At 50.8% G+C, this 18,960-nt stretch overlaps 1 protein-coding gene across 1 annotated transcript in view; it reads right to left on the bottom strand.

Annotated features, from left to right (window-relative positions):
• Window positions 1-1,788: 1,788 nt before the first annotated feature.
• Window positions 1,789-18,960, bottom strand: part of LOC122544709 (aryl hydrocarbon receptor nuclear translocator-like) — a 43,196-nt gene continuing 26,024 nt past the window's right edge. Inside the window, exons 12-20 of the mRNA XM_043683994.1 lie at window positions 18,074-18,148; window positions 16,790-16,941; window positions 12,989-13,049; window positions 12,241-12,346; window positions 11,185-11,287; window positions 10,052-10,193; window positions 6,853-7,018; window positions 5,834-5,973; window positions 1,789-3,938 (exon numbers count right to left, since the gene is read on the bottom strand). Of these exons, the coding sequence (XP_043539929.1) occupies window positions 3,849-3,938; window positions 5,834-5,973; window positions 6,853-7,018; window positions 10,052-10,193; window positions 11,185-11,287; window positions 12,241-12,346; window positions 12,989-13,049; window positions 16,790-16,941; window positions 18,074-18,148 (1,035 nt within the window). The 3' untranslated portion in view covers window positions 1,789-3,848. The remainder of the gene's footprint in view (window positions 3,939-5,833; window positions 5,974-6,852; window positions 7,019-10,051; window positions 10,194-11,184; window positions 11,288-12,240; window positions 12,347-12,988; window positions 13,050-16,789; window positions 16,942-18,073; window positions 18,149-18,960) is intronic.

Below are 18,960 nucleotides of genomic sequence, written 5' to 3'. Positions count from 1 at the left end.
CTTCTTCACACGAAGGGAAAAAGGGGGGAAAAAGTTGAGATATGAGGACTGGGTCCACAAATACTGGAGATCAACTGAAATAAAATGTCAAGTCTGAGGTGAACAGATGGTTTAAGATTTTATTTTTATGGCAGATGCATTTACTTTGTTGGGGGAAAAGGGGATGAAAGGATACGGAACCAAGGTGGGTAATTGGGAGTGGTAAGCAGATTGGATAGCAGAATGGCTCTGGAGCAGAATGGCCTCTGCTGTGTTGACACACCCCTCAGTAGTGACCCCCATGATAAAAATCAGAGACAGAAAACCAACTTTCATTGTTACGAGGAAGGATATTATTAAGCTGGGGAGGGTTCAGAAGAGATTTACCAGAATGTTACTGAGAATGGAGGGTTTGAGCTTTAAAGAGGAGAGGCTGAACGGGCTAGGCCTTTTTTCACTGGAGTGTTGGAGGTTGAGGGGTGACCTTAAAGAGGCTTAGAAGGGTACATATAAAATATGAATAGCAAAGCTCTTTTCCCGACAATTTTTCAAGACTGGGGGCATGTTTTGAAATCTTGCTCCTCTCGCCTTCAAAAGGACATGAGTGGTAATTTTTTTTTGTTTTAGTGGTTGGCAAGTGGAATGAACTTCCAGAGGAAGTGGTGGATGTAAAAGCAGTTAATGTTTGGAGGGATATGGGCCAGGAGCAGGAAGGTAGGACTAGTTTAGTTTGGGAACACGGCATGACCAAAGGATCTACTTCCATGCTGTGTGACTAAGTACACATCCTTCACATCAAGGTGCAGTTCATCGTTGCCTCCACCACACCCAAAGTTGCACAAGTGGAAAAGCTTCACCTTTTCCTTCTTAAACAGAAGGGTGCGAGTGACCCAGTCTGTCCGATTTGTTTTTAAAAATGGCACACCGACAGATTTCACTATCACTTTTAACTGGTGCCTACCACAAGATCTATTTTGCTGACAAACATTTGAGCTCCAAATACTGTGAAGGGCTCAAATATTGACAGACTCCCTACAGCGTGGAAGCAGGGCATTCGGCCTGCTGAGTCCACATCGACCCCGCTGAACAGCATCCCAACCCCTTACCCTACTTCAAACATCCTGCACTTCCCATGGTTAACCCACCTAACCTGCACATCCCTGGACGCTATGGGGCAATCTAGGATGGCCAATCCACTCGAACCCACACAGCTTTGGACTACGGGAGGAAACCAGAGCAGCCGAAAGAATCCCATGCAGATGGGAGGGGGGGGGAGAGAATGTCTGTGAGGAGTTTACACAGTCACCAGAGAGTGGAATAGAACCCGGGTCCCTGGTGCTGAGGGGCAGTAGTGATAACCACGGAGCCACTGTGCCACGTACGGTGGTCCACGGGGTAGAAGTAAACAGAGGGGCCATTCCCCACTGCAACAAGGATAGGCTCGAGGGGAATAGGAGCATGCACTTCGGGGGGGGGGTAATTAAAATACAGGTTCTCTCCTTAGATGTCAAAATTCTGCCAATTAAATATAGGTTTGCAGAACATCCAATCCAGTTTTCCCATGTCACCTTGCTCCAAGCAACCGGCTGTGTCTGCACCATGTTCTCAAAACAGATTCTCTTGCAGCAACAGAAGGACTGCAATAGGCTTGACTGAGCAGAAAATATTGTACAGAGGTCAGTGGGCCAGCATGACAAACAGACCAGAGAGACCCGCACACACACAGAGACAGAGACGCACGCACAGACACAGACACACGCGCACATGCACAGAAACAGACAGAGAGACACACGCGCACACGCACAGAGACAAACAGAGACACATGCGCACACAGACACACACACGCGCACAGAGACACTAAGAGACATATGCATACACAGGCAACAGTTCCTTCTTTGCTGCTGCAACCCCTTACTATATCTTTTTAATATACTTTCATAGAAATATTCAAACTGTCCCTTCCGTAACCCACCAGGCCCCCCCGCCCCCCTTTAGGAAACTAATCTGACATATTTACAAACGAGGAAACAGTGAAAGACCCAGTGCTTCCTTCAAGACAGATGACAAACATGATTGCTCCTGAACAAGTCACAAGTTTGATAAAAATCTATGTTACAGCATTAAAGAAAATACAAACATTTGTGCACCAGATCGGTCTGAAAAACTCATCAGGTTCTAATAAATGAAAACCTTCCAGACTGGCGCACAGGTCAGTGTGTTACATACACAGATTACAAGTCCTTTTTTTTTTTAGAAAAGCTATTTAGAAAGTCCCGTCACATGAGAAGTTTAAAAAATAAAACAGGTCACTCCTCCTCGATGGTGCGAAACGCTCGCAATCCTGAAGAGGTCATGCTCTCATTTGGGGGTCAGGGGTCAGGCAAGATTCAGGGACCCCTTAAATCCCTGTTACTGCATTTCCTTCCGTTTTTGTTAAAAGGGGAAAAAAAATGGTACAGTTTGTGCCAATTTTGCTCTCCTGGGATCTTGAGCTGGGAAACCAACCTGTAGCTGCCAATGCTCCACGTCAACTCTTGACCTCCGAGATCGGCAGACAGGGGAACATTGTCTGGTCCATCTTTTACAACCACAGGGTTAAGTCACACCACATACTGACCGGGCCAGTGAGAAGGGTGGAAGCGCCTGTATTTTGTCAGAGAGAGGGCGGTTTTGTGGAGGGTGTAAGAGCACATCAAATTCCCCCCGAGGTGACAGTGACCACCCACCATCAGATGAGACGGAATTTGGTCGGTGAAGTTACTGGGGGAGGCCTCTCCCCAAGCACAGGGCCCGAGCCAGATGTCCCCACCCACTTGACCTCAAAGGGAGCCAAGAGAAAAAGGTTATCCCCACACTCGCGGTGTGTATGAGCTCTCGGGGGGAGGGGTCCCGCAAAGCAACACTGAGCTTTAAAATTCATTCTCACCCCCTAAATCATCCTGTTAAGGAGGGGGGAGGGGGTGGAGTACCATTAGGGAGGACTGTCCGGGGCTTTCGTCTACTGACAAGGAAGTGCTCACCGACACAGCTCCAAGCCAGGATGATGTGTGGGGCTCAGAAGGGAATTCTACAGATAGTGGGGGTCCCCGTGCCCTTGTCCTTGGAGAGGGTGGGGGGATCTGGAAGGTGCTACTGAAGGAGACCTCACTGCAGTACATCCTCGGCGGGTACGCACCACTTCTGCAGACAGCATGGCGACCTGCACCCGGAAGGAAAAGCGCCCCATCGTCTATCAGGGGACCGCTCTCCCCTGGGGCAGGGGGAGGGGGTGAGAGAACACACGCCGCAACGGTTTTGCGTGCAGCCTCCTTGGCATGAACAGAGACAGGCAGAGGTGATCGTGCTTTCCTGCTTTTAACTAAACACCCCCCCCCACCCCTCCCCGGAACAAAAAGCAAAAGCTTTGAAACACTACCCAAGCGCAAGACCAAGCAGGAACGTACACTGACAACATCAGCATCAGTGCTCCAAAGAGTCTCACCTGGAGTCCTGAATACAGGCACAGAGCAAATACCAAGCACGGCTTTGAGCAGAGGGAAATGGAGACTCCCCGCTCCGGATACACATAGATGCATCGTGTCCTCCCGGTGGAATTCCGACCAGGCCGGAGCACTGGACCACAAAGAATAAGCTTCCCCGAATTCAGAGAGAGAGTGGGGGTTCACGGGACAGGACGGCTGTCTCCCTGCTGGAGGGATGCCCTTCGCCTTCTCTGCTCAGTGCCCACAGGACAGTGGGTGGGTGGTGGAAACACCTCAGCCGCGTCACAGTGTACAAACGAAATGCTCACAGGGGTTCGGAGGGAGGGGGGGGGGGAAGAGGGGTCGTGGGAAGACTGGATGTGTATTGGCAAGGTTTCCCTTTTCCGGTTACTCCGAGAACGAGGGGAAGATGGGGAGTTCCGAGAACTCATCGCTGTTGTAACTGGTTCCCTGCTCCTCGTAGATTGACAGCATATCCTGAAACAGGTTAAGCAGCACCCTCGTGCATCCTGGTAGGCAGCCTCCCTCCCTGTGACAAGCTCCAGGAAAGGAAAGGTCTGCATTTTCTCAGCACTTGGGGAGCCCAAAGCACGCCACAAATGGCAGCCATGCGGCACCCCTCTCGCCCAAACTCAGCAGTTACTGGCAACATCGTCTGGAAGCTGGGGGGGGGGGGGGGGGGAGGGTGGGCAGCCGTTTGGTTACAACGGCTCTGGTGATATGGATGGCAACGGCCACACAGAGGGCACACTGTAAGATAAGACAAGACTCTTGGCACACAGGAATCCATTTGGCCCACTGCTCCCGTGCCAGCTACCAGGTAACATCAGTGGGCTGGTGACACAGAGGCCGTCAGGCTTCAGGGGTGGGGTGGGGGGGGGGGGGGGGCGGGGGGGTGGGAGACACTGTTTCCAATCCCACCTGGTGGAATTGAAATTCAACCGAAACAAATCTGGAACTGGAAGCTATGCTCGGGGATGGCGGCACTGACAAATGCGATCAATTTGGGTAAAAAAGGCCCCAACGGCTGGGCAGGGGTCACTAACGGGGGGGGGGAAATAAACTCACCACCTATACCTGGTCTGAGCCTAGATGTGACTCCAGACCAATCCAATCCATGTCTATTGCACAGTGATAGGCCATTCGGCCTGATGGGTTGACTGCCCTCTGAAATGGTGCCGAGCGAGACTCGGATTGAGTGGCGGTTGAGGGAAAGCCAGGCAACATTGGTAGCCCGCAGCAACGACACCCACAACATTAAGAGTACTCCGCCCGATACCCACTGCCCTATTCAGTCCACAGCCTCTATGAATCTTATCGCTTAGTTATCTGGAGGACTCTCTGAACCTTCCTGCTGAATCTGCTCCCACCGCCCTATAAGGTGGCCTGTCCCAGATCACAACACCTTGCCTCTCCTCACCACCAAGCATCTGGTGGCCGCCACCTCCGATTCTCTTTGAACTGTGTCCCCGCCAGTGACCGACTCTCCTGCCGTGGAGGATACACACAAAAAAGAATCACCCTACACCAGGTTATAGTCCAACAGGTTTACTTGAAAGCACCACCTTTCGGAGTGCCACTCCTTCATCAGGTAACTGTGACGAAGGATCAGAAGACACAGAATTTATAGCAAAGGACTATTGTCATGTCTACTTGGATATATTGAACAAACCTAGATTGACGTTAAGATGAAGGATTTAACAATATTCTAGTTTTGTTTAATTTATCATTTCAGTTGCATGACACTAATCTTTTGCTGTAAATTCTACGTCTTATGATCCTGCCCACGAGCTATCCGGACAAGGAGCAGTACTCCGAAAGCTTGGACTTCCAAATAAACCTCAAGATTAGAGTGGTGCTGGAAAAAACACAGCAAGTCAGGCAGCATCCAAGGAGCAGGAAAATCAAGGTTTCGGGCAAAAGCCCTTCCTCAGGGATCTCTGAAGGGCTTTTGCCCGAAATGTCGATTTTCCTGCTCCTTGGATGCTGCCTGACCTGCTGTGTTTTTTCCAGCACCACTCTGATCTCCAGCATCTGCAGTACCCACTTCCGAATAAACCCGTTGGACTATAACCTGGTGTTGTGCGATTTATAACTCTGGCAAAAGTGGGTACTGCAGACGCTGGAGATTAGAGTGGGTGATGGAAAAGTACAGCATGTCAGGCAGCACCCGAGGAGGAAAAAAAATCGACGTTTCGGGCAAAGGCCCTTCACCAGGGATGCTTTTTAACCCTGTCCACCCCGGTCCAACACTGGCTCCTCCACGGTCACGACGCAGTCTAGTCGCGCACCCCTGCAACCCCCCCCCGGTGATTTCAAATCTGCCCCGCCTAATCGCGCGGTGGGCTGTGTGCGCAGCGAGGACTGCTCACCGGAAACACCTCGGGCTGGCTCTGCTGTGCGTGCTGTTCGCTGGACGCCTGGGAGTGATGCTGTCCCTGCCACTGAGGCCACACCGAGCCTCCGTCCGCGGGCCGGCTCTGGAACGGTGAGCCTGTCTGCCCAGCTTCAGCTGCCCAAGGTTTTGGGAAGGAGAGAGAAAATAAATAAACAAGCAAACAAATAGATAAAGCTCGCTCTTTATTAAAAGCGAAAGCAGCAATTCCGCTCGTGGGGCAGAACGAAACAACGGTAAAAGGAAAGCTGACACACACACGGTCTTCACGAGGACTGTAGGGGTTATTAGAGAGGGAAAAATAACGATTCGCAACATGGGTACATAGCAACACGACAGGAGAGCACAAGGAATGCCGATGTAAAATCGGCCCAATCCGTAGTTAAATCGTGTAGTATCTGGCCATTCAGCCCGACGGGATCGGTGCTGGCCTTTATGATGCAACCCAGCTTTCTGCCACTAGCCCCTCTATTTCAGTGTGAATTGGGCAGGCACCAACACACGGATTTTGAGGGGGGGGGGGGGGGTCTTGAGGGGAGAACAGGCACCAGAGATGCACAGGAGGAAGTGAGGACTGCAGATGCTGGAGATCAGAGCTGAAAATTGTGTTGCTGGCAAAGCGCAGGAACGAAGGAGGGCTCATGCCTGAAACGTCGATTCCCGTCGTGCTCCTCGGATGCTGCCTGACCTGCTGTGCTTTTCCAGCAACACATGTTTCACCAGAGATGCACAGCTTTCTGTCTCAAACTCGTCAGGATGGAATGTAAGATTGCCAAATATCTAAGCAGTCGGGGCTAATCCATGCTCTCTGGCCGTGGTGTGGGGTCAGGAGGGAGACAGTGAACGGCATTCGATTGGGGCGGGGGTTTGCTCCTCTCTCTGCAACTCGGAAACATGGAGCAGAGCGGGGAAAGAGAATTATAATCCTCGGCACAACACAGTGGGCTGAAGGGCCTGTTCTAGTTCTATGTTCTAAGAGCAAGGTTGGTTACCTACCGAAAGCAGACGTGCGGTTAGCAAGGGATGGGTAGGCGGTGCCTCCTGCCGTGGACGTGGCTACAGGGCTGGCAAGGGGGCTGAAGGAAGCAGTGTTGGCCGTGAAACTCCGGTTGGCTGCCATGCCAAACTGGGGCGACTGCGTCTTTGCCCCCTGGGCTGCTATCTGCAAGAAGAACACACAAGACAGGAGGTTAGGGGGGAAAAAGGCCATGGGGCGGAATGGTGACTCATCTCACAGCGTCACCATCACATGAAACCCCACTGCCAGTTCATACAGTCAGAGAGATGTACAGCACAGAAACAGACCCTTCGGCCCAATGCGTCCATGCTGACCAGATATCCCAACCCAATCCAGTCCCATTTGCCAGCACTGGGCCCATATCCCTCCAAACCCTTCCTATTCGTGTCCCATCCAGATGCCTTTTAAATGCTGTCATTGTACCAGCCTCCACCACTTCCTCTCGCAGCTCATTCCACACACACATCATCCTCTGCGTGAATAAATTGTCCCTCAGGTCCCTTTCCCCTCTCACCCTAAACCTATGCCTCTCTAGTTCTGGACTCCCCCACCCCAGGGAAAAGACCTTGTCTATTTACCCTATCCATGCCCCCTCATGATTTTATAAACCTCTATAAGGTCACCCCTCAGCCTCCGACGCTCCAGGGAAAACAGGCCCAGCCTGTTCAACCTCTCCCTTTAGCTCAAATCCTCATGTCATACAGACCCTTCGGCCCAACCAGTCCATGCCGACCACAATCCCAAACTAAACTAGTCCCACCCACCTGCTCCTGGCTCATATCCCTCCAAACCTTTCCTTTTTAATGTCTTTTAAGCGTTATAACTGTACCCGCGTCCGCTATTTCCACTGGGATTTCATTCCACGCACGAACCACCCTCTAAAAACAAAAAAGGCCCCTCATGTCCTTTTTAAATCTCTTTCTAGTCTCACATTAAAAAATGTGTGCACTAGTTTTGAATTTACCTCCCCTACCCTAGGGAAAAGCCCTTTGTCATTCACCTTAACTATACCCCTCATTAACCTCTATAAAAAAGGTCAGCTCACAACCCGCCCACATTCCACTGAAAGAAGTCCCAGCCTATTTTTAAATAGGTCAAGCCCTCCATTCCCAGTAACATCCTGGTAAATCTGTTCTGAACTCTCTGCAGCTTAATAACATCCTTCCCACAGCAGAGTGGCCAGAACTGAACTGGCCCCAAAGTCCTGTACATCCTCAACAGGATGTCCCAACTCCTATACTCTAAGAGTGAGTAATGAAGGCAAGCGTGCTAAACACCTCTTGACCACCCTGCCACACACATTTCAAAGAATGATGTACCTGAATCCCTAGGTCTCTGCTCTACAACACAACCTATAAAGCCTGCCTTTGTTTGTTTTACCAGAACGCAATACCTTGTATTTATCCAAATTAGAGGCCATCTGCCACTCCTCAGCCCATTGACCCAATCAATCAAGATCGACTTTCCTGCTCATCCGATGCTGTCTGACCTGCGTTTTTCCAGCTCCACATTCTATCGACTCTGACTTGCAGCATCTGCAGTCCTTACTATCTCTTTGTAATCTTAGAAAACCATCTTCACTGCCCACTCATGGCTAAATCTCCTTAATTTGCCTCCCGCAAAGATACAACACCAGACCCTAAATCGATCCAGTCGATTTCAGTAGCTCGGTGGTTAGCACCACTGCCTCACAGCGCCAGGGACCCAGGTTCGATTCCAGCCTCGGGCGGCTGCTGGTGCAGAGTTTCCACATTCTCTCCAAGTCTGCATGGGTTTCCTCCAAGTACTCTTTTTTTTTCCCCCACAATTCAAAGATGTGCAGGTCATGTGGGTCAGCCATTCCTGATTTTGCCAGAAATGTCAATTTTCCTGCTCCTCGGATGCTGCCTGACCTGCTGTGCTTTTCCAGCACCCACTCTGATCTAAACAGCCATAATAAAAGCCCCATTACATGTTGGCTGGGTGGGATGCTCTTCAAGGATCGGTGCAGGCTTAATGGGCCGAATGGCCTCCTTCGGCACTTCTTGATTCTCGAGGCTTCCTTCGTGGCACCAGCACCCAGCGAGGACCTTTGACTTGCAAAAACCACAGGAGTTAATCCAGAACCCACTGCGGTCAAGGCGCCAGTCAGTCAGTCAGGAGCGCGAGGAAATACACCCCACATGCCTGGAAGGGTGGCAGCTCCATCAATCTTGAGGTTCGACACCACCCAGGACAAAGCAAAGCTCCATTGTAACGCCATCCACCACCTTTAACTACCACTCCCTCCCTCACTGCAGCAGCAGCAGCGTGCACCATCCACAAGAAGGTACCGTCACGCCAAGACGGCACCTTCCAAACCCAGGACCTCTACCCTCTACAGGGGCAAGGCCAGCAGATGCAAGAGAACGCAACCCCAGCCAAGCACCACCCAGATTTGAATGTATGTCAGCCGCCCCTTGATTGCTCAGGAGTCAAAATCCAGGAAGTCCTGCAGTGCCGTTAGGAAGGTGCATCTACACACCACTCGGTTCTGAGCGGTGACTCACCACAACTTGCCCCAGGGTAGGGCAAGTCTAGCTAGCGATTCCCGCAGAGTTACAGAGATGTACGTGGACACAAACCCTTTGGTCCAACTTGTCCGTGACAACCAGACATTCTGCATTAATCTAATCTCACACGCCAGCACTTGGCCCATATCCCTCCAAACCCTTCCTATCCATGTCCCCATCCCAGATGCCTTTTAAATGTTGTCATTGTACCAGCCTCCACCACTCCCTCTGGCAGCTCATTCCATACACGTACCACCCTCTGTGTGAAAAAGTTGCCCTTCTGGTCCCTTTTAAATCCTTCCCCTCCCACCTTACACCTGTGCCCTTCGAACTTTGGACCCCCTACCTCAGGCAAAAGATTTTGTCTATTCACCCTATCAGTGTATCCTCGTGATTTTATAAATCTCTATAAGGCCACCCCTCAAGCCTCTGACACTCCAGGGAAAACAGCCCCAGCCTGTTCAGCCTTTCCCACATCAACGAACCAACTTGCAATTGATCCTTTTGGGATCACGTTCCACAATCCTGTGATCCCAAGGCAAGGTTACAGGGATCGGGAAGGCAGGGACACAAAAAAAACAACAGCACGATGCCGGAAGCTCACCAGGAAATTTTTTTTTTTTTAAAAAACAAAAGGCGTCCAAACCTGCGCTGGGAACGGCGGGCGGCTTCCACTCCAGGTGTTGCCGGTAACTTGACCGCTGACCGACTGCCGTGAGATCTGAGCCAGGATCTGCCCTGCCGACGCCGGCTGCTGGACAATGTTCACAGGAGCCACCATGGTGGAGCTGGCGGGGAAGGGCGGAGGAGCGGTCAGAAGCAGAGGCAAGACGCCGCGGCGCAGCGCAGCACAAGACACCAGCGTGCCCTCACTACAGTCTCCACGCGTTTCGGGACCAACGAGGGGGCTATGGAGGGAGATTTGACCTGTACGAAACGGTTTGGGGAGGGGCTTCCGCTCGCGGACGGAGAGAAGCTGGAGAAGTTCAGCTCATTCTCCTCTGATCTGGAGGTGCCGGTCTTGGACTGGCGCAGACAAGGTTAGAGGTCACATGGCACCAGCTTAGAGTGCAACAGGTTTGTTTGAAATCGGAGCACTGCCCCTTCATCAGGTGAAGACTGGTGTCGTGTGCTACACAGTGGCTTAGTGGTTAGCACCGCTACCCCACAGTGCCGGAGACCTGGGTTAGATCCCAGCCTCGGGTGACTGCCTGTGTGCAGACTGAACATGCTCCCTGTGACTGCATGGGTTTCCTCCGGTTAGGGTGGATTGGCCATGCTAAATTGTCCCATAGTATCCAGGGATGTGCAGGTTAGGGTGGATTGGCCATGCTAAATTGTGTCATAGTGCCCAGGGATGTGCAGGTTAGGGTGGAATGGCCATGCTAAATTGTCCCATAGTGCCCAGGGATGTGCAGGTTAGGGTGGATTGGCCATGCTAAATTGTCCCATAGTGCCCAGGGATGTGCAGGTTAGGGTGGATTGGCCATGCTAAATTGTCCCATAGTGCCCAGGGATGTGCAGGGGTGGATTGGCCATGCTAAATTGTCCCGTAGTGCCCAGGGATGTGTCGGTTAGGTGGTTTAGCCATGGGAAAATGCAGGATTTGGGAAAGGGTGGGATGGTCTTCAGAGGTTTGGCGCGGACCCGATGGAACACCCGTCCTGCTTCCGCGCTGCAGAGATTCTACAATTCTATGGCAGCACATTCGGCTTTTAGGCACATCTCCATCTGCAGCATCGGGAGGCACTTCTGTCTACCGCGGGACACAACAGATACCTGAAGTTCTGTGTGGGCCGTGCTGATGGGAAGGAGGTCCCCTGCTGGAAGATCTGCTGAGTCCCGGTACCCGGCGTTGAGGGAATCACCTTACTCTGTTCAGCTGCATCAAGGCAAGGAAATGATAGTCAACACACACATCAACTGACTGACTGCAGCGGAACAGAGTACTCCGTCGGCCACCTGACCTCCCGAGGCATTTCACAGAAACAAGAACAGATAAAAAAAGCACTATAGGGCACCGCTTCCATCACCTCGAGACTTTAGTGCAGACACAGCTAACGTTCTGGGGACCAGAGCTCAAATCCCACTATGGCCGAATTTGAATTCAATAAAATTCTGGAATTATGAGTCTAATGATGACCATGAATCCTTGTTGATTGTTGGGAAAACCCATCTGGTTTACTAATGTCCCTTAGGGTGTGGAATGCATTGCCAGCGGTGGTACTAGAGTCAGATCGGTTGGTGATGTTCAAGCGACTCTTGGATAGGCACATGGACGCTAATGAAGTGAATGTAGGTTAGTTTGAACTTAGAGTAAGATAAAAGGCTGGCACGACATCAAGTGTGTCTACTGTTTTATGTTCATCTGCCTTCCTTACCTGGTCTGGCCTACATATGACTCCAGACCCACAATACCTCTGGCAGTCAATGCGAGCCCAGCTACAGACATCCTGCGGGTGAATAAAAAAAAAAGAACTGGCTGTGGCGAAGGGCTGTGGCGAAGGCAGTGCAACAGCCAATTTGCAGAAAGCAAGCTCCTGCTAATGACTACAGATGACCCAATGTAGGTCAAAGGACAAACATCTGCCCCCAGTACGTTAGAGAGAACTGCCTATGACCCCCCACTCCCAAAAACACCCACCCACTATGCTCTTCTTCCAAACACAGGTGGTGTAAGAATCACTGGGGGAGGGGGTTAGTTTAATGCTTCACTCCCAAAGCTGCATCGATCCACCTCCCTTGACGACAACACCACCCCCACCCCAATCGCCCCGCCGTTCGCAAACATTTAACAAGACCAACAAGAGAGAGGCCACCGAGCGGCTTGCTTGCCTGTGGGAAGGGCAGAGTAGATTTCGGTGTAGCGCGGGTCGGTTTCCTGACTGTACAAGGGCTCTGCTTTGCTGATCGGTTTTGTGTGCTCCGACGGTGCGGCAACCTAGGAGGATCAGATTAAATCATGGCCGGCTCAAAGCGTGGTCAACGTGCCCACCTGCTTCCCCTGCCCCCAAAAGAACAAAACAAGTCGAACAACCGCAGGGAGACGTCGCTCGGGACGGCTGGGACGCAGGCGGATGGACTTGTATCACGCCAACCCGCTTTGACACCCCTCCGGTGTAGCTGCCGGAGAGAGGAAATGGGGGAAGTCAACCACGTCCCCGCTCCCCCAGCCCCAGTTCGATTTCCTGAAGCACGCGGTGGAGTGCAGGCAGGACTCAGTGTAAGAACAGGAGGCTGCGCTGGTCAGAGCCAGGCTTCTGGAGAGGAAGTTCCCTGCTGATGGCTCTTCCTCTCTGGTCACACCGGGGGATGGGGGGGTGAGCAGCCCTCGTTCGGAGGGCCAGCACAGATGCGACGGGGCCTTCCTGAGCCAGATGGGAGAGAACAGTTCAGAGATTGACCCGAGGCTGACATTTGCTACACTCCAAGTGCCTGGTCTACCCGACAGCCTCGTTCAAAAATCAGGAGGCGGTGGCAGCGACGGTGGTGGTGGCGGGACGGCTGCGACCAGCATCCACTGGGAAGCTAATAAGCAGTCCGAGATGGCCAGGGTTGGAGACTGACACAGATATTCATTTACCTGGGAATGTTCATAGCTGAGATCTTCTTGCCCAGCGATAGCAGGAGGCTGCTGCAGGTGCCTGTGGGAACAAATCCATGCCCATCACTTGCTTCAATGTAGGACAGAATAGCATACCTCGAAGTCATTCATGCAAACATCATGTTATGAAGGTGCGGAGGTGTACTGTGCCTTTAAGAGAGCTGAAAAGCTAGCAAGGACTGACAAAGCACACAGAATCCTGAACAAAGGAAGAATGTACCACTTGGGAAACAAATAGCTTGCAGCTGAGTTGCCATGAGAAAACAGATTCAAATTCAGCCAGTTTAAAATTATGCCCCAAGATACCAAAATCCAATCAAATTTGAATAATATTAAAACCAATGAAACAATCCAATGTTTTTGGGAATAAAACAGAGTAAAGCTGTCTATATACTTTTTGGAAGTGTGGTCTCCTTTATAATGGAGGAGAAACACCAGCCATATTGGCCAAAGAGTGTGGCGCTGGAAAAGTACAGCCGGTCATGCAGCATCCAAGGAGCAAAAGAATCGACATTTCCAGCATGCACTCTTCATCAGGAATGAGTGACGAACTCGATTTGATTCCAACCTTGGATGACTGACTGTGTGGAGTTTGCACATTGATAGAATCCCTACAGTGCGGAAACAGGCCCTTCAGCCCATCAGTGTTTACTGAGGAGAAGGACATGCAAGATATAGAATGTAGGGAAATAGATGGTGACATCTTGAAAAATGTCAAAATTACGGGGGGGGGGGGGGGGGGGGGAAGTGTTGGATGTCTTGAAACGCATAAAAATGGATAAATCCCCAGGACCTGATCAGGCGTACTCTAGAACTCTGTGGGAAGCTAGGAAAGTGATTGCTGGGCCTCTTGCTGAGATATCTGTATCATCATAGTCACAGGTGAGGTGCTGGGAGACTGGAGGTTGGCTAACGTGGTGCCACTTTTTAAGAAGGGTGGTAAGGACAAGCCAGGGAACTATAGACCAGTGACCAACTTGATTGAGTGTTTTTTTGAAGGAGTAACAAAGAGGATTGAGGAGGGCAGAGCGGTGGACGTGATCGATATGGACTTCAGTAAGGTGTTCGACAAGGTTCTCCATAGGAGATTGGTTAGATCTCATGGAATACAGGGAGAACTAGCCATTTGGATACAGAACTGGCTCAAAGGGAGAAGACAGAGGGTGGTGGTGGAGGGTTGTTTTTCAGACTGGAGGCCTGTGACCAGTGGAGTGCCACCAGAATCGGTGCTGGGCCCTCTACTTTTCATCATTTATATAAACGATTTGGATGTGAGCATAAGAGGTACAGTTAGTAAGTTTACAGAGGACACCAAACTTGGAGGTGTAGTGGACAGCGAAGACGGTTACCTCAGATTACAACAGGATCTGGACCAGGTGGGCCAATGGGCTGAGGAGTGGCAGATGGAGTTTAATTCAGATAAATGTGAGGTGCTGCATTTTGGGAAAGCAAATCTTAGCAGGACTTATACACTTAATGGTAAGGTCCTGGGGAGTGTTGCTGAACAAAGAGACCTTGGAGTGCAGGTTCATAGCTCCTTGAAAGTGGAGTCGCAGGTCGATAGGATAGTGAAGGCGGCGTTTGGTATGCTTTCCTTTATTGGTCAGAGTATTGAGTACAGGAGTTGGGAGGTCATGTTGCGGCTGGACAGGACATTCTTTAGGCCACTGTTGGAATATTGTGAGCAATTCTGGTCTCCTTCCTATCGGAAGAATGTTGTCAAACCTGAAAGGGTTCAGAAAAGATTTACAAGGATGTTGGAGGATTTGAGCTATACGAACAGGCTGGAACAGTTTCCCCTGGAGCGTCAGAGGCTGAGGTTTATAGGTTTGTAAAATCATGAGGGGCATGGATAGGGTAAATAGACAAGCTCTTTTCCTTGGGGTGGGGGAGTCCAGAACTAGTGAGGGCATAGGTTTAGGGTGAGAGGGGAAAGATATATATATTAAAAAAAAGACCTAAGAGGCAACTTTTTCCACGTAGGGGGTGGCAGGTGTATGGAATGAGCTGCCAGAGGAAGTAATGGAGGCTCTTATAATTGCAACACTTAAAAGGCACCTGGATGGGTATATGAATAGGAAGGGTTTGGAGGGTGATGGCAGGTGGGACTAGATTGGGTTGGGATATCTGGTTGGCGCGGACGAGTTGGACCGAAGGGTCTGTTTCCATACTGTACACTGACCCTCCAACGAATGATGCCCAAAACGTCGCCTCTCATGCTGCTCGGATGCTGCCTGACCTACTGTGCTTTTAGAGCACCACACCTTTTGACTCTCCAGCGTCTGCAGTCCTCACTTCCTCAGAGCCATTTCAGTCAAAGTAAACTCGGCAAACTGTAACATGGAGAAGGACCCAGACCATCAGGATGATCCCTGGCATGGAGGGACTGTCCTATAAGCAAAGGTTAAACAGGTTAGGACTCTACCCACTGGAGTCAAGAATGAGTGGTGATCTCATTGAGAGAGATGGGAATCTTAAAAGGGCTTCACAGAGTAAGTGCTGAGAGGATGTTTCTCCCCTCATGGGAAGAGTCTAGGACCAGAGGGCAATGTCTCAGAATAAAGACTAAGGTGAGGAGGAATTTCCTCCCTCAGAAAGTCAAGAATCTTTGGAACTCCTTGCAGAGCGCTGTGGGGCCAGACTCCTTGTGTATATTTAAGATTCTTCATGAGGCAGGGAATCAAGGGAAAAAGGGTAGGCAAGTGGACACAAGAAACTGAAAGAACTGCGGACACTGTAAATCAGAAACAAAAACCAATTGCTGGAAAAGTCCAGCAGGTCTGGCAGCACCGGTGGAGAGAAAGCAGAGTTAACGTTTCGGGTTGAGCGGCCTTTCCTCAGAACAGTTCTGAGCAAGGGTCACTCAACCCAAAACGTTAACTCCGATTTCACTCCGCAGAGTCTGCCAGCCCTGCTGAGCTTTTCCAGCAATGTCTAGACACGAGGAACATTTGATCAGCCATACTCCTGTTGAACAGTAGTGCAGGCTTGAGGGGCCGAATGGCTTACTATTGTTCATGTTGCATAGGCGGTTTTTTGAAGCGACGTTGGTTGAGAAATAGTGACCCAAGGGAGAGCATACTCGTTTCCACTCTGAAATGCCCACCAGTTTTCTCTTCACCTGAGGAGGCAGAAGGTTTGAACCAATTCTAATCTACTCGTAGTTCAATCCCAATCGCTGAATTAGCTCCTCTCTCGGACTACACTGACCTCTACGTGCTTCCACCCCTTAGTGTTCCTCTGTATGTTGAAGAATAAGATTAGCCAGACTCCCTCCACCTGAATAATGGCCCAACCTCACCTCCCAGCAGGCACAGACATCAGATCAGAAAAGACTTGACCAGTGGCATACTGGTAACCCAGAGGACACACGCTCGAATGTTAATTCCATGAACAAAATCTGGAATTGCAAGCTTGTCACCGAGATGGTAAGAACCACCAAATGTCGGGGTTAAATTAAAAAAAACCTCATCTGGTCCACTCCCTGGCAAACGAAATACGGTGCCACTGTCTGGTCTGGAACTACACGTGACTCCAGACCCCACAGCAATGGGCACAACTTTTCCTCAACAGCACTAACAAGGCACTCAGTTCAAGGGGCAATTGGGCACAGGCAAAAAAAAAAGCCAAGGCTTGTGATCGATCCCCCGCCCCGCCACCCCAGGAGAAGCTGTTCAGACTTAAATACCAACACCAGGCGCCAACGCTCTCACAGACAACGTTTAGCCCCCCAAGTGGAGCATTCCCCTGGCCTTCAGGTGGTTAGATAGTGGGACGTACTTGACATTGGTGTTGGTGCAGACGATGTACTCGATGTCATCGGAGTATGGGTTCTGGAAGGTGAAGCTGCTCGTCCTGATCACCACCCACTCCCGGCTCTTGGTCTGGAACCGGAACATGACCGACAGTACCTGGCCTTTCAACGTGACCACCTGCAAACAGGAAAGAGGGAGACAGCCGAGTAAGCCAGAGGTACTGCTGCGCTTTGCAAGCGGGTCACCCCACTACAGGAAGGATATCAGAAAAGCTAGAAAGAACGCAGGAAAGACCAGACAGTTTGAGTCATAAAGAGAGGCTGGGGCTTCTTTCTCCTGGAGTGCAGGTAACCCAAGGGTAACCTCATAGAGGTCTAGGCGACGGCCATCGACAAGGTGGGCAGCCGACAGGCTTTCTCCCGGGGTTGGGGAGTCTAAAACTAGATGGTAGAGGTTTGTGGTGCAAGGGGACAGGTACTCAAGGTTCCAGAGGGTGGTGAGTGTCTGGCACAGGCTGCCAGAGGTAGTGGAGGCGGCTGGTGTAATTTGGTCATTTAGACAGGTAGTAGTTAATTGTGAAAAGTGGGCGGCATGGACAATGTCAGTCAAAGGGCCGGTTTCCATGCTGCAGACTTGTACAATTCCAAGTCTGTCAAAGCCATCAGGCCCGAAGGCACCAGCAGGTGACACCCAACCGCTTGGAGGGCTTGCGCGCACCCACTGGCCTGGAGTCGATGGACTTCTTCTTCTGGAAGTGCAGACACTGGGGGGAGAATGTGCAAACTCCACACAGACAGACAGTCAGGTCCCTGGCACTGTAAGGCAGCAGTGTTAACCACCTAGCCACTGCACTTTTCTCCTCGGTGTCTGTGCTGTTTTCCTTCAGGTTCCTCCCACAATCCATTGATGTGCAAGTTACGGTGCGTTGGCCATGCTAAATTGTCCCATAGTGCCCAGGGATGTGCAGGTTAGGGTGGATTGGCCATGCTAAATTGTCCCGTAGTGCCCAGGGATGTGCAGGTTAGGGTGTATTGGCATTTGGCATGTGCAGATTTACATGACTCAATGGGCTGAACAGCCTCTGTCTGCACTACAGGGATTTTATGATATCAGACAGGCACTTTATAGGAATAAACTCTCAGGGATAAGAGGGAGACCACTATCCAAGTGGGAATGAGGCTGACTGATCACTCTACATCAGGCCAGCACAGACCTCCAACAGGACAAACAACTGCTTTCTGCCTCAATGAATCTCGTGCTCACACAGACATATCCCTGAATGGTTTCCAAAACCAGAGGGAGACATTACCTGCTGAAAGCTGTCTTGTAAAAGTCCCTTATCCTCTGGGTGGGCGAAATCCACAATATCTTTCCCCAACAACTCCTTTGAAACAGAACAACGGAAAAAGGAAGAGAGAGCGGGGGGGGAGAAGTGGGAGAGATAAGTAGATAAGTATTTTTGCTGAATGAGACACGTTCATGCGATCACAAAACAGGAATGGGAGCAACAGTTGGGCTCCCATTGCTATTGGCAGAGCAGAGTGTACCACACGAGTACAGCTCCTGTTACCCCACTACCAAGCCCAGTGTGCCAGGCGTTAGTCTTGGGACAAACCTTATTCTTGTGCCAGCATTACAAAAGAAAAAGAGGGTGGAGAATCCAACATGGGTCATCCCAATATTGCAGCTTGCGGGATCCTCCTATGCCCAAAATGACTGCCATTTGATTGGCTGCATTATTGTCACATGGTACAGGGAGAAGTTTTATTTTGCCTGCAGTACGAACCATACAGAGTGCTTCAGGGGAACAGGACAGAGCGAGGAATACAATGTTTTGGCTGTGGAGAAGGTACACAGCGAGGGAGATCAACATGTAAATTCAGAGTTTGAGAGGTCCATCCTTAAGTCTAACGACAGCGGGGAGAGCACGTGGTGTCCACCAACACCCTGGAGTTGTTCAGGGAGAGGTGGGCGCCGCAGGGAGTGGAGTGCATTATTTCCCCCTCCAACTCTATTTTGATTTAATCCCTGCCCTCCCCTTCACTGTTTGATCACACAGCATTGCCCTTTGATGCGAAGGGCACTGCCCACTTGGTTGTTTCTTTTCTACCTGGTGGTGGAAATTGAATAAAGGTTCGTGCTCCTTGTGAGACACAGTGAAATACACGCCTGCACACATACAACATGGATGCGGGG

Source organism: Chiloscyllium plagiosum, chromosome 51, assembly GCF_004010195.1.
Source record: "Chiloscyllium plagiosum isolate BGI_BamShark_2017 chromosome 51, ASM401019v2, whole genome shotgun sequence".
NCBI lineage: Eukaryota > Metazoa > Chordata > Chondrichthyes > Orectolobiformes > Hemiscylliidae > Chiloscyllium > Chiloscyllium plagiosum.
The sequence above is the reverse complement of the archived record's forward strand: the minus strand, read 5'-3'. Positions and strand labels throughout refer to the sequence as shown.